This window comes from Penicillium canariense (assembly GCF_028826845.1).
Source record: "Penicillium canariense strain IBT 26290 chromosome Unknown utg000001l_segment0_segment0, whole genome shotgun sequence".
In the NCBI taxonomy this organism is placed as follows: domain Eukaryota; kingdom Fungi; phylum Ascomycota; class Eurotiomycetes; order Eurotiales; family Aspergillaceae; genus Penicillium; species Penicillium canariense.
Window position 1 is genome coordinate 5895399 of NW_026622728.1, and position 14530 is coordinate 5909928.

At 52.1% G+C, this 14530-nt stretch overlaps 5 protein-coding genes across 5 annotated transcripts; 1 reads left to right on the plus strand and 4 right to left on the minus strand.

Moving 5' to 3' along the window:
- Positions 1–24: 24 nt before the first annotated feature.
- N7482_002002 (carbamoyl-phosphate synthase (glutamine-hydrolyzing) CPA2) lies at positions 25–3785 on the minus strand (the record flags this gene model as incomplete). The annotated part of the gene is made up of 3 exons (XM_056684127.1): positions 25–132; positions 192–3247; positions 3434–3785. The coding sequence occupies 3 exons, from the start codon at positions 3783–3785 to the stop codon at positions 25–27; spliced, it is 3516 nt and encodes a 1171-aa protein (XP_056547733.1).
- A 1205-nt stretch (positions 3786–4990) lies between these two features.
- Positions 4991–7459, minus strand: N7482_002003 (fungal specific transcription factor domain-containing protein; the record flags this gene model as incomplete). The annotated part of the gene is made up of 3 exons (XM_056684128.1): positions 4991–6362; positions 6415–7226; positions 7256–7459. 3 exons carry the CDS (start codon positions 7457–7459, stop codon positions 4991–4993), a joined length of 2388 nt encoding a protein of 795 aa, XP_056547734.1.
- Positions 7460–8173: 714 nt separating this feature from the next.
- N7482_002004 (fungal specific transcription factor domain-containing protein) lies at positions 8174–10451 on the plus strand (the record flags this gene model as incomplete). The annotated part of the gene is made up of 6 exons (XM_056684129.1): positions 8174–8239; positions 8326–8910; positions 8970–9133; positions 9192–9371; positions 9427–9750; positions 9809–10451. 6 exons carry the CDS (start codon positions 8174–8176, stop codon positions 10449–10451), a joined length of 1962 nt encoding a protein of 653 aa, XP_056547735.1.
- A 996-nt stretch (positions 10452–11447) lies between these two features.
- N7482_002005 (uncharacterized protein) lies at positions 11448–11815 on the minus strand (the record flags this gene model as incomplete). The annotated part of the gene is made up of 2 exons (XM_056684130.1): positions 11448–11554; positions 11614–11815. The coding sequence occupies 2 exons, from the start codon at positions 11813–11815 to the stop codon at positions 11448–11450; spliced, it is 309 nt and encodes a 102-aa protein (XP_056547736.1).
- A 983-nt stretch (positions 11816–12798) lies between these two features.
- Positions 12799–14433, minus strand: N7482_002006 (uncharacterized protein; the record flags this gene model as incomplete). Its single annotated transcript, XM_056684131.1, has 1 exon — positions 12799–14433. One exon carries the CDS (start codon positions 14431–14433, stop codon positions 12799–12801), a length of 1635 nt encoding a protein of 544 aa, XP_056547737.1.
- Positions 14434–14530: the final 97 nt, after the last annotated feature.

Sequence of the window (14530 nt, forward strand, 5' to 3'; positions counted from 1 at the left end):
GTGCAGGGTGTTCATTTTGTTCGTTTACAGCAGCTTTCCGCCCACGAAGTCAGACCAGGTGCGGACCTCGGTGGGGATACCCTCGGTGCGGGGGAGCTTCTCGTTCATGCACTGAGCGAAGAGCTGAGCGGTCTGCAGGAAGAATGAATTAGTAACCGGGATGAAACAAGCATGGGATGAGTAGAGCATACCTTGGGCTCCATGAACAGAGGAACGCTGAAGTCGACAGCGTTGCGGCGCATGACATAGTCCTCATCCAGCTGGGTCTTGGCACGGGTCTTGGCCAGGTTGAAAACACCGCGGATGTCGTACTTCTGGAAGACCTCACGGAGAGCACGCTTGTCCTTCTTGGGAAACTCGATGACCTGGACGGAGACGTTGTCCTTGCAGGTAGACTCGATGTGAGCCTTGACCTCGGGGTTGGCGGCGTAGAACTTGTAGCCGAGCGGGTTCAGGTAATCGACGATGGTGGCCAGGTAAGGCTGGGTGGTGTCACCGCCGAGCAGAATACCCTCACCTGGCTCGGGCATGCGGAAGTTCATGGTAGCCTGGAGGGAGGCCCAGTAGGCCTCGACCAGGTCCTTACCGAAACAGGCAATCTCACCGGTACTGGCCATCTCGACACCCAGGAAGGGGTCGGCGCCAGCCAAACGGGTCCAAGAGAACTGGGGAACCTTGGTGGCGAGGTAGTTGCGCTTCTCCTTCATCAGATCAACGGGCTCGGGAACATCACGGCCGACAAGGGCCTTGGTGGCGACGTCGATGAAGTTGGTGCCCAGGACCTTGCTGACGAAGGGGAACGAACGAGAGGCACGCAGGTTGCACTCAATGACCTTCAGCTGGGGTTCGGCACCCTCCTGGTTGGCCTTGATGATCTGCATGTTGAAGGGGCCGGTGATGTTCCAGGCCTTGGCGACCTTCTCGGCGATCTCCTTGACGCGGGCCATGATGGACTCATCGAGGTTGGCGGGAGGCAAGACCAGGGTGGCATCGCCAGAGTGGACACCAGCGGGCTCGACGTGCTCGCTGACGGCGTGGAGCAGGAGGTTACCGTTGGAAGCGACAGCGTCAACGTCAATCTCCTCCGCACCCTCAATGAACTTGGTGATAACCACAGGGTAGTCGGGGGAAACGGCGCTGGCGTTGAGCAGCTTCTCCTTAAGCTCATCAACACTGTAGATGACGTTCATGGCGGCACCGGACAGGACATACGAAGGGCGGACCAGGACGGGGTAGCCAACAGTCTCAGCGAACTGCTCAGCCTCGGCAACGGAGGTCAGCTCCTTCCAGGCAGGTTGGTCAACGCCAATGCTGTCCAGGATCTGAGAGAACTTGTGACGGTCCTCAGCCTTGTCAATGTCCTGGGGGTTGGTGCCCAGAATCTTTGCGCCACCACTCTCCTGGAGACGCAGAGCAATGTTCTGGGGCAGCTGGCCACCGACAGAGACAACAACACCGCTTGCACTCTCGAGCTCGTAGATATCCATCACACGCTCGTAGCTCAGCTCCTCGAAGTACAGCTTGTCAGCGGTATCGAAGTCAGTGGAGTAAGTCTCGGGGTTGTAGTTGATCATCACAGTCTTCTTGCCCATACTGCGGAGAGAGAGAGTGGCGTTGACAGCGCACCAATCGAACTCGACGGAGCTGCCAATACGGTACACACCGCTACCAAGGATGAGCGTGCCGTGGTCATCAAAGGTGACATCGTGCGAGGTGGCGTTGTAGGTGGTGTACAGGTAGTTGGTGTCGGCAGGGAACTCAGCAGCCAGGGTATCGATCTTCTTAACCCAAGGGGTGATGCCGAAGGACTTACGGCGAGCGCGGACATCATCTTCAGAGGCACCAACCAGCAGAGAGATCTGTTTGTCAGAGAAGCCGAGCTTCTTCGCCTTCATCATGGTCTCAGCAGTGATGCCGAACAGGCTGCCGATCTCCTTCAGCTCGTTGTTGCAGTCAACGATGTTCTGGATCTTGTACAGGAACCACTTGTCGATCTTGCTCAGCTCGTGAACCCTATCAACAGAGTAGCCCTCGTGGAGCATAGCCTGACCGACAGCCAACCAACGGCGGTCAGTAGGATTCTGCAGGACGTCATCAAGATCCTCGAAGTGATCACCCTGGAGGCCTAGGTACTTAGGGTCAACCTGGCGGATAGCCTTCTGGAGGGACTCCTCAAAGGTACGACCAATAGCCATAACCTCACCAACCGACTTCATGGCACTGCCAATGTCACGGTTGACGTGTTGGAACTTGCTCAGATCCCAACGAGGAATCTTGGTGACAATGTAGTCCAGGCTAGGCTCGAAGTTGGCGGTAGTGGTCTTGGTGACGGCGTTGGGGAGCTCGGGCAGGGTGTGGCCGAGACCGATCTTGGCTGCGGTATAGGCGAGAGGGTAACCAGTAGCCTTGGAGGCCAGAGCAGACGAGCGAGAGAGACGAGCGTTGACTTCAATGACACGGTAGTCGAGGCCATCAGGCTGGAGAGCGTACTGAACGTTACACTCGCCAACAACGCCAAGGTGGCGGACGATCTTGATGGCAGCGGTACGGAGCATGTGGTACTCCTCATCAGACAGAGTTTGAGAAGGAGCAACAACGATACTATCACCGGTGTGAATACCGAGAGGGTCGAAGTTCTCCATGTTACAAACAGTGATACAGTTGTTGGAGGCATCACGGACGACCTCGTACTCGACCTCCTTCCAGCCCTTGAGGGACTTCTCGACCAGGATCTGAGGAGCGAGAGACAGCGACCGCGAAGACAGGTCACGGAGCTCGTCCGGGTTGGAGGCGAAACCGGAGCCTAGACCACCAAGAGCGTAGGCGGAACGGACGATGATGGGGTAACCGACCTCCTCAGCGGCCTTCAGGGCATCGTCGACGGTACCAACAGCAACAGACTCGGCAATGGGGATGTTGATCTCATTCAGCGCCTGGGCGAAAAGATCACGGTCCTCACTAGTCTCCAAAGTCTTGATGCTAGTACCCAAGACCTTGACGCCGTAGCGCTCGAAGATACCCATGCGATTCATCTGAACACCCAGGTTCAGACCGGTCTGACCACCGAAGGTCAGAAGGATACCATCAGGGCGCTCCCGCTCAATGACGTGGGTGACATATTCGGGGGTCACAGGAAGATAGTAGACCTCGTCGGCCAGCTTGTGGTCGGTCTGGATGGTCGCAATGTTGGGGTTGATCAGGACCGACTGGACGCCGGCCTCCTTTAGGGCCTTGAGGGCCTGGGAGCCTGTAAATCAAAAAGTAATTGTTAGTTCTCCGGGGTATCTCTACAGGGGTGGGAATATGCCAGAGGGTGCTAGGCCTTTCCCCGCCGGGAGAGCTCCTGGTATGCCGTCTTCACAAGGGGTTACTCCACGAGCCCAGGAGTGGCTCAGGAGAGGCCCAGAGGCTATTCAATATCATCTCCACGTACCGGAATAATCGAACTCTCCAGCCTGACCAATGCTCAGACCACCACTACCAATGACCAGGACCTTCTTCACATCGACCAGGTTGCTGCCGGGCTTAATCGCGCCGCTGGCGAGATAAGACTCGGACGAAGGGGCCTTCTGAGCCTCAGCCAGACGGTTCAGGGTGCTGGAGAAGGCGCGCAGCTGCTGGGAGCGGCCCGCGGAGGGGAGCTTCTGCAGGCGCAGGGTCGAGGCCGTCGAGCGAATGGAGGACTGAGAGGTGAAAGTGCGGAGAGAGAGAGCTGGGCGAGCCTCAATGAGGCATCGCTGGCGCAGCAGCGCCGCCGCCTGCCCACAACGAGCAGCAAGAACCATTGCACCGCACGAGCGGAGGAGTCTGTAGAGGTTCAATTGCTGGATGGGAAGTGTGTTGAAGGTGAGTCCCCAACTTGTCGGAGGTCTTTTTTTTCCCCCTCGTGGTCGCTAATTGGCCGCTCCTCTTCACCGTAAACCGGGTCCACTTTTATTTTCAAGAACCAGCCAAAACGAAGAGAAGGGCTGCTGACGCACACACGCAAGTGAAGGAATTGAGGTTAAAGAAAGCTCAGTCGAAGAGAAGAAAGGCAGACTACGATCGGCAGGAAAGGTATTCCATTTGTTTACTTGGCCATTTTTTTTTTCTTTCCTTGAGGATGAGTCACTACTCGCCCCGGGGACTATTATGGCCCTGGGGGCCCAGTGGATAAACTGGGGCATTCCGGATGCAATATACGCTATAATTCGACCCTCGAGTATTGAGTCATTGCTGGGAAGGGAAAATTTTGGACAATTGAATAACTCATCGAGACCATCTGAATTTGATGCTCAATTGCAATCTAGCGAGTCCCTGTGGCCAAGGTTGGGATTTCCCTGTGGTGAAAACCTGTGGGTGTGTGCTAAGTGCCGATGTCGGACATGATCCGGACGACTATCGCTTTTGTTTGCTGTGGATCGACGCCCTCGCTGGGCGCGCGTATCCGCCTTACACCACGCTAATTGACGGTAGATCGACTACCGAAATTGGCTTTCTTGGACGCCAACGCTATCCCTTTTTACCAAAATCTTCGTCATAACAGAGTCACGTGCCTTGAATTTCCTTTTGCTCACTGGGCGATGGATTTCGGTTCTGAACTCCACGAACCATGGGAAAGACATATACAAGTACCGTGGAAATTTCGTTATCTAGATATTCACCCCATCCATCCACCTGGTTCGAAATTTAACAGATAAGAACTGCTAGGATAGCGGCTCTGCGAAAGCCCGGGAAGCCGGACGACTCGCTCCTTGGTACCTACTGACTAATCTTACTACTGACTACAATCTGAAAATTGCTTGGGTAGTAGAGTCTGCATAACTCATAGCTCTGTGGTTGGGGTTTCCCAACTCGGTCTGCGTAATGTTACATACTGGGATGCATTCAATAAGTGCTTATGAGGGGCGATGAAGCTAGCACATACCGTGAAAGAAGCATAGTGCGAACGGTGATGATATTTGGCCGGGACGGTTTTTATATGGTTGGTTATGCTGAAACTGTAAGATCATCACTCTCGAGAATCTTTGTTTCCAAGTTCATGGAAGAAGAAGTCTACGAAATCCTCGCTGATTGGATCATGAGCAAATGGCCCTTCGCCGCCTCTACCATATCCCGCTGCCGTTGAAGGTAGAGAACCGACTTCCAAACCATCGACAGGACCTGACGGAAGCATGGCCAGGGGCTTATTGAAACCCTCCGCCGGGTCTTCCACGATGAACTCCTGGAGTGGGTGATCATTGACGGCTGCATCATATTGGTTCACACCTGAGAGGTCACAAGTGTCCATATTTTCTTGCTGCCCTTGGGGATAGGGATGCCAGGACAAATCGCTGACGTCCAAATCCATTTGCTGTGCTAGCCGGCAGAGGGCACTGCCGCAAAACTGCCATGCTCGGTGGGATGCAAAACTATGCTTGGACGTTCTGTCGAGCCATCGGACACATTTCTTGGCCAACTGCAGCAAGGTGCCCTTTTCCTCTGGCATGTGAAAGCTGTTGAAGGAGAGTTCAAGGATAATGACCGTCGTTGTCTGCATTACGTAGTGAAGAAGACACCACCATGGTTGGATTTCAGCCAATCGGCCACCGTTTGGCTCATCTGGAATCAATAGAGCCATTTGAATGGCTGACTGGATGGTTGATACAGCCATAGCTTGGGTGAACTCTTGTTCCTCTTTGGAGTGTTTCTGGATATTGAACTTGTCGTGTCGACAAAGACATGGACGACCTAGCATAATTCGTGCACTGTAATATTGGAAAGCCAGTCGTATCTTCTCGTCGGAGCCCTGATCGCCGACTTCCATGCGAGTGAAATCCAAACTATTCGGGAGTGAGGAAAGCCACATATCGAGCCCTACTTGTATCTCGTGAATCCGGGTTTTAAGCGTGCCCCATGGTTGATAAACAGCATTCACCGCATATACACGATCTAAAAGCTCTTGCATCAGCATAGTAAGATCGCAAGAATAAAGAAAATATAGTCCAGAAGAAACAGGAAGACGGTGTAGCCATTCGTGAACAGTAGGTATAACCCTTTCGGTGCTGGCTTTGCCAGAAGGCGATTTTCGCAGGTATGAACTAGCCATGATATTATCCACACAATGGTCCCGGAGGTCAGGATCATTGAGAAGCGAAGTGGCTGTTTTCTCTTGTAGGCCATTCTCATCGAATGGGAGCGGTAATGGCGAACTACACATTCTCCTTGAGATACAAGTGGGCCGGCCTGTCATCAGACCGAGTTTGTTCTCGATGGCAACTAGAGACCACCAGACTCTGTTCCGAATCTCCTTGGAGATATTCGTGATCGTTCGCCCGCTGCTCTTCAGATTGATTCCCAGAGATACTGCGGAGCGTATGGCTAACGCCGATATCCTCCATGCCCTGCATCACTTATCAGCTTCAATCCAAAGAGGTAGGTATCTGTTTGCATTACCTATGAATCTGATCCGTTGAGAGAAGGTAGAACGCAATCAAGCCCTCCACCTGCACTTGCTGAAGGTCCGGGTGGCGAAACACATCATCTCCACTCATGCTCAGCATTCGAGCTCGCGTCAGATAGAGTAGATGATCTTGGTGATCCCCATGCCACTCCAATCCGGCGGTGTGAGCGTAAGTGGCGGCAATGGCGAATACCATGTTCAAAATCGCCATCCATTTGTCCCCAGGCAAAGCAAAGCTGTCAAAAAACCTTTTATATTGATCGCAAAACAGAGGACGATTGATGATGGGGTGGTAAGGATGAGCCACACGCAGGTAAGTCTCAAAAAGCTTATCCGCAAGCGGTCGAGGGGGCACCCAGTACATCTGCACTGGCTCTGATACCCCTATATCGAGATCATCGATGTGGTAGTTCACCTTGTAAGGGCCAAAATGATCGCTCGTGGTGCTGTCTTTATCATTCTCACCGGGGCCAAGATGCCCCGGTTGACTCCTGCTGCATTGTTCGCTCTCTTTCTGCAGCCGTTCCATCCAAGCAATTTCCGAGCTCTTGCCGATGAGCCCCGTGGCGCGCGTTTTGTATGTGGAATTGACGTCGTATTTGACTTTGTCCAAGTCGCTCAGTGACCCGACAGAAGACGGCGAGCTGGCTGGCTTGTCCTCCATCTCCTCTTGGGGCTTTTCCACGGGCAATATCCACTCGTTCGATATGTCATTGGATACGTAGCCCGAATCTGAATCCTGCCATAGAGCCCAACATTCCAGTATGAGCCACGGGTTTACCCAAGGTGGACCCAGCAAGGTAAGCTTTGGGTACATAAAAAACGGTGTCTCACCAAAATCCTCTGGATGCGTCCAGCTATGTGCGAGGGCACATAGGTCTCTGTCTCCTTTAATAGGGTCTGGCAATCTTGCAGTCTCCTCGAAAGATCATCTTGTTTCCTGATGATCGGGCCAGTCTTGTCAATAGATGGACCGAAGGAGGAATTGCACGCGCCTACCTTTGCATTCTCTCGCGCATCCCCGGTGGATACACACATTTAGCTCGTAATTCTCGGCATTGCCTACAAACCGGGGCATCGCCACTGCATTTGGTTTTTCTCATCCGGCATGATTCGCATGCGCGTGGCACACGCCTGCTGTGCCTCGGTGCGTTACCTGTACGCTGTCGGGGAATTGCGATCTTCATATTAGGGGATCGTGAGCCTGATAGTGCACTGGTGGTTGATGCCTCGTTCGACATGTTGGTGTTCGATTCGTGAGCGGAGTGCGTGGCTGCCGAAATGTCACCTTTCCCGATGCTTTCGGCGAGTTCGGTAAATCGGCCGTAGGTATAGAAATTTTACTTTTCTTAGATAGCTGCCAAGACTATCGTCACAGTTGGCGTGGAGACATAGACAGTGCGCGGTCAATGAACGAGGCCAGGGAAGATCTAAAATGCTGTAGAAACTAGAGCGACTCATGTACCACTATATAGCTAAGCACAGATTCTTTTGACACTGATTGACATCAATCGCAGCGCTGCTTGATATATGGCAAGAGTTGAGTGGCCAAAAACAAGTCAAATGTAGCTGTTTCGGGAAATCGGCTGATATCATAATTCGGTCATCGCCCGAGGATTGTGGAAGCAAGGTTCGACCCGCGCGTATCGCTGATACCCACTATATAATATTGGGCCTAGTTTCAGAACACCATTCTTTTTCTCACGATTATTGAGTTCTATTGAGCATTAAATCCCCTCAACTCGTTCTATCATGTTGAATCAAGTCGGGGAGACGACAGAAGTTTCGGAACCAACTAACCCCGCCAATGAGGATATTGTAAGCTGAACGACACGTTTTAATCGTGCTCAATGGTGAGCAACGCTAACTTGAACGGAAATCTCATATTAATAAAACTTTGTCAGAGTCATGACAGCGTTGCGCCCGGCGAGGGCAGAGGTGGTCGTGAGCCCTCACAGGCGAACCGACACCGTGCCGAAGTGAAACGAGCTATCGCAGCCATACCAAGCGAGTATCGTGAATTGATCTTCGATATGTATGAGGCAGCCTCGCAGGCAGATCGGAGTCGTGAGCAAACATTATTCGAGTCGGTTCAGGATCGCAAATCTGCGCAGCAAGTTCGTGCATTCGTCGATGGAATGTTAGCGAATGCAGGATTGTCTGCGCTGAATCATCAAATTGTCGGCCACCCAAGTGAAATTCTAACCGAAATTGAGGCGGAAATTGGCTTGCCACGAGCTCGCCCCAGGGTTATGGATATACGTTACTTGTGTAGCATTGTCCCAGTGAGAGTTCCAGCAAAACCATGGACAACCGTCACCGATGATGACGACCTCGTTTCGCACTTGATATCGCTTTACCTCACCTGGGGCTACCCATTCTACGCCTTCTTCTGTCGTGAAACGTTCGTCAAGCATATGAAGCTAGGGCATCCGAACTCGGACTTTTGTAGTCCTCTCTTAGTGAACGCCCTCCTTGCCAATGCATGCGTAAGTTACAAACCCCTTCGTCTACTCCACTACGATCAACTAGCTCTAACTAAATGCAGTTCTACTCAGACTACTCGGAGGCTTATAGCTTACCTGGAGATGTGAAAAGGAAGGGCGCCCATTTTCTAGCCGAAGCAGAATGGCATTTGAGATCGCATCAAATTGAGGGCAGAAGCGATACCCGGCTAGCTTCCTTACAGGCAACTCTTCTTTTATATGAACGGTAATAGTATCCGAATTTAACGTTGCAAATTTTCTACTCTTTCTTACTTGAGTTCCAGATACTCCATGTCAGGGAATGACAATTTTGGATACACAATGCTTCATAGAGCGATAGAGATGGCTGAATCACTTGGCATAGTGAACAATGCTAAGGAGATAAATCTTGAAGCGTCCCACTTCTCCAAAGACATGAGACGTTCTATCAAGCGAACAGCGTGGGGGTTGTTTCAGATTGATACGTGGGTCTATCGTCAATCCAGCAAGGCAGAAGAAACCATACTGACACTGCTATAGGATTGTTCACATGAATTTTCTCAGACAAAGCCTCATCAAGAGCGTGAACGTCGATCGCATCTCCCGTAATGAAACGCCAGCGGACGAACAATGGACGCCGTATCCGAATGACAGTGTGGCTCGTCCATCTCATATGAGCGTTTACTTTGATGAGGCATGCAAGCTGTCCTTTATAGCGAGGGACGCCTCTTGGACCATTTCGCGCACCGATCGAGATGGAAATCGCAAGGAAGAGCTTTACGGTCGGCTGCGCGAGTGGGAGAAAGCGCTACCTCAGATCTTCGAGCTGAGTCAGAAGCCTGCGCCGTATGTCTTGATCCTCAGGTATGTACAGGTCTTGTCTTTTACTTCTGAAGGTTTTGAATTAACTAGGAACATCAAGAATGCGCTACCACACCATGGTCATCAATCTATGTTGCCACGATCTCCAAAACGATATGACATTAACACGAACAAAGGAGCATACTTCTGGCTTAACTAGCTCAGCTCGCGAGTTCGGTGCCATGAAGGCTGCTCTATTGTCTGCCCGAGCAATTGCCTCTCTCATCCGGTATTTCGAAACAGAGTATGGACTGGAACATAGCCATCAGTTTGCGATGTACGCGATTAATGTCTCGCTGTTCTGTCTGCTTGCACAGGAGGACTTTGATATCCTTGATCGTGATTTTTTGAGCCTCACAAAAGCTTTTTCCATGATTGCATGCCGCTCACAAGTGGGCAGGCACCTTTTTCGGGCGTTCAAAATATCCATTCGCTCCCGAAGCCACATCGGGACAAAGCAGAGCCCAGGTAAGGTTCCTCCTGCGATCAAAGAGCTTTTTGGGCCACGCGAAGACTTCAATGAGTTAGACAAGTGGGATTATTATGCCGAATCCTTGGCAGAGGTGGACGGTGAGGGAAGCTTCCTCAAGAATATCGTGATGGACCCTACAGTCCCTGGCCTACACGACATGCTTAAATGGTACGAAAGTCTGAGCATCGGCAAAGAAGTACAATGGAGAAGGAGCCAACAGCCAGCTTTTTGATTAACCATTAGCACTCCCTTTGAACGACGGTGGTTCATACTTGCGTCACTTCATTTTTCGGACTTTCTTGCAACATAATTCACTTCTGTCTCCTCTTTTTGACAAGCAATATTGCCAGTGCTAATACCGTGGCAAATGCTTACGTCGTCAAGTCTGGATGCTGCAAAAGGCAATGTTATAGTTCAGTTCCCCTTTATTATGTGGAAATGACCATCAATCAGATATTTCTTTGAGCATCCAGCTTAGTTGACAAACATGCTCTGGCTCCAGGAGCTTCCTCATCCCTCCTGTACCCAGAAAGTCATCATCTACAGGCTCAGAGCCGGGGACGACTACCCACGACCGACAGTCCATGTTTGTTCTCCGAATTAAGCTTGTTAGTGCATACTCCACAATTCAACATTTAATCGGCGTCACGATCCAGACAATCCGCCATCCAGTCAGGTCGGTAACAAGAAGCTTTGTAGTTCCCCCTGCGAGAGTCCACTGCACTTGATCTCAATGAAACGGCCACCCTCCGGGTGAAGTTGGAGTGCCCATTAATCGATGAGCAGTGAGATAGATTAACCTTCTAGCGTGACCCAGATTCTAGCAGGCTAGGTAGGCTTGATCTACCCAAGCAGTATGTCGGCTATGTGGGAGACCGACCTTGCTGCAAACTTGATGACGTCAGCGCAGGACATAACTGGATAAGTTAGTGAACTTCATAGAGATAATACGCGGATGAAGAAACAAGATAGCTCGTTGTCATCGCAATTTGTGTCTCAGTAAATACGGCTGTTTGCAGAAGGATATGCGCTTGATCCACATTCACAATGATACACTGGTCTATAATTTTCTTGATATGGCAAAATTGAGCTACCAAGGGACTCGTTGCCGGCGGCAATTGATTACAATGAACTTGGTCCCAACCAGGTACAGGGATAGCAGCGGCGTATTTAGGAAAATGGATATTTGGCAAAATTTTCAGCTCCGAAGCATCGTCTGAGAATCTGACTAGTTCAATTTCTTGTTTCCAACCTTGGCGGGGCGTCCTTGGCGGCCTTGGTACTGCAGATAGGCATAGATACCGCCGGCGATGAGCGCGATGACAACGATATTGCCTGTTCGCACCAATTGTTAGTGCTTCCATTTCATGGATTCTCTGCCGTAGAATACTCACTGGCAATAAACTTGCCCACTCCCCCTGCAGCTTTCAAAGTATTCGCCGCTGTGTGCAGCGCCATCTTGAGTGTGCCAATGAAGAAGTTAACTGCTGCCGTGACCAGCCCGGACGCCGTATCGAACGCGACGCGGAACACGGAGAATACGACCTCAAACATCGAGGAAATGAGGTCTTTGACAGCAGTGATGATTGACGACATGATTGGTGGTGCTGTGTCCAAGCAAGGAGGAGAAAATGGTATTGTTGCGCGGTGGGAAGAGGCAAATGCGCATGGGGGCGGTGGTGGATAGATATAGCCAGGTCTCATGGAAGAGATGCTGCCGTCTAGATGACGTGCGTACCAACTTTCGTAGAGCTCTCCCAATACAGGTCAACGCTAGGCGAAACTGGGATTTCCTGCTTTTCTTTATTTTTTGCCGCCTTGATGGTCACCGGGTTCGGTGAGTGCCGATGACGTGTTGCCCGCGAATTAGAAGTAATTGGAAGCCGGGGCCCCAGTCCCCAGTCCAAGGCTAGGAACTTTGTTCCTGGAGGAGGAACATGATCTCCCTTGCCGATACCCATAGTTTCAAAGGTCCTGAGAACTTTGGTTGGGACCCGCCGGCACAAGTACGTGAAGCCTTATATCAATCTCAACTAAACAAAGCGTCGCTCGAGCTTGTGCGAGAATTGAATAGGACTGTTAATTACGAATGTGTCCTCGCTCTGACCTCACGAATTCCTAACTAGAACAAGATCAAGATCTCTGTTTTATGACTTCAGGATACCTAGAAGACTTCTTTTACTTTTCGTGTATTGTTCACCTCTATACTATATAGTTCCATGGAATGCTTCTCAATCTCTCACCCGAACTTGTCGTCTGGATTGGGTGAACTTCCCCCGCAAGACATTCTGAAAATACGTCTCTTTCGGCACACAATCTATGCTCTGTCCACTGAGCCGCATTTGGAGCATCTCAGCAGAGAGAGGTCCTCTCCAGTCTATCGTTAGGTTCACGAGGGATGGAGAAGCTTGATATTTTGACAGAATACCAAACCAAAGTCGCCAGAGGACCGAAATATATATTCATTACTTAAAGATAGCCTTCTGTGTCATAATTTCATTTATAAGGATTTTTCATATCCGCTACAACCCATTCAACATCCTTTCACGCCCCCCACGACTACATCACTCGTCTCCGCTTCATTCGACTCCGACACGCCCGTTCAAGCCTGACCAGGGTCCCCTCGGTCGCTTCTCCAGCCGAGACCCACCGGCGGAGGCCAGCCCTCGGGTTGAGCGAGCTTCGGAGGCCCAAATATCGGACGCATCTGGATTGCGCGCGGCATCATCCCGCAACACCTTTTCAAGATCCTGGTTGAGCGTGCCATATACATCACCCAGCAACTTGCGCGCATCCTGCGCGACCTCAGTGCCTAGCATGACTTTTTGTTGCACGTAGTCTCGCTCGCTGGCGGCGGCCGCATCAGAGGCAAAGGCCCACGCTTCGGCAAGGGAGACCACTTCGTCGGGTGGGCTGCGGTCCAAGGCAGGGGGTGAATTTCGAGAGTTGAGAGCCGCGACGGCGTGCTTGAAGCGTGGTTGTCGGGCGAGGATGGGATATTCGGGGAGGAGGTGGCTTTCGTCTGAGAGACGGTGGAGGGCGCGGAGAGTCGTGGATTTCTCTTTGGCCAGGAGTCCAGCGAGATAGGATTTTTGAAGAGCCAGAGCCTTTTGACTCTTTGAAAGTGGTACGAGAGTCTCGTTGGTGTATGATAGAACGTCTAGTGGGTCCGGCGGTGGTTGTTCCTCCGAGACGATCTCGGTGCTGGAGGTTGGTCGCGGGGAAGGTTTTGAGGTCACGGTAATGGGTTGGCAAGCTCGCGAGGCGGCGTCGAGGAGATCTCGTCGCGCTTGAAGGTATGTAGCATACTGCTCGTTGATTTGCATCTTCTGGTGCTCCAGCAGACGCTGTGCCTCTTCGATCGCCTCGGGAGGCAGGTCTTGTATGAGACTCTCGTCCGGATCACCTTCACTGACCAGTCGTTCCTCCACCCACTGCACCAGCTCATCGCGTGTCCGTTGCAGTGCCTGTGCTTTCAGGGTTGGGGTGATCTCATCTAGAGATGTGTCATTCCTCGCGGCATGCTCCATCTTGACTTTCTCGAATAACTGCTTCTCCCGGTCCAATTGGGTCCGAGCCCGCACCACCGCCCTTTCAAGCTTATGCACCACACCCTCGAGGTCTGTATCTGCGCTATTGCGATCTGGTACATCCGGATTCAAGGCTTCAGGCAGGACTGGTTGTTGACTCGGATCCTCCCCCGCACCAAAATGTTCTAATCCGTCCGCATCCTTCGCCCTGAGCTCTTCTAGATAATGTTGAAACACCTGCAGCTTGGTATGACGTCGCTGATCTCGCAGGAGTTGGAGATAATCTCGCAGATCGGCGCCGGGTTCCTGCGGTTCGGCCATCTCAGCAGGGCGGCTCTTGGGTGCCAGCTGACGCCTCAGCGAAGCGACATCCTCCGTCACCGCGAGGAAACCCTTCCGGGCGGCAACATTGGCTTGTAGCGCCGTCAGATATCCGTTTCGGAGGCCCGGGAGATCCGCAGGGAAGCGCTTGACATCGAGTACGGCGTCGGCCGCCGCGCATAGGGCGAGGTGCGGCTGGGCGTGGCTCGGCGGGTCAGCATCATCGGCGAACACGATGAACGAGCGAAGATACGACGTCAATGCCTGGCGGATGCGGAGAGCTTCCTGACGGGGTTTGACGTAAGGAGCGAGCGGTTTCGCAAAGGGTGGAATGTGGGTAAGGGGGTCGTTGGGCCGGGTCATGCTGTCATTGGCACCCGCCGGGGGGAAGAGGAGCTTTGTGTGGAGGTGAAGGCGAGGCCAGGATGTATTGGCGGCCCGCGAGCAATCTGGGGGGGTC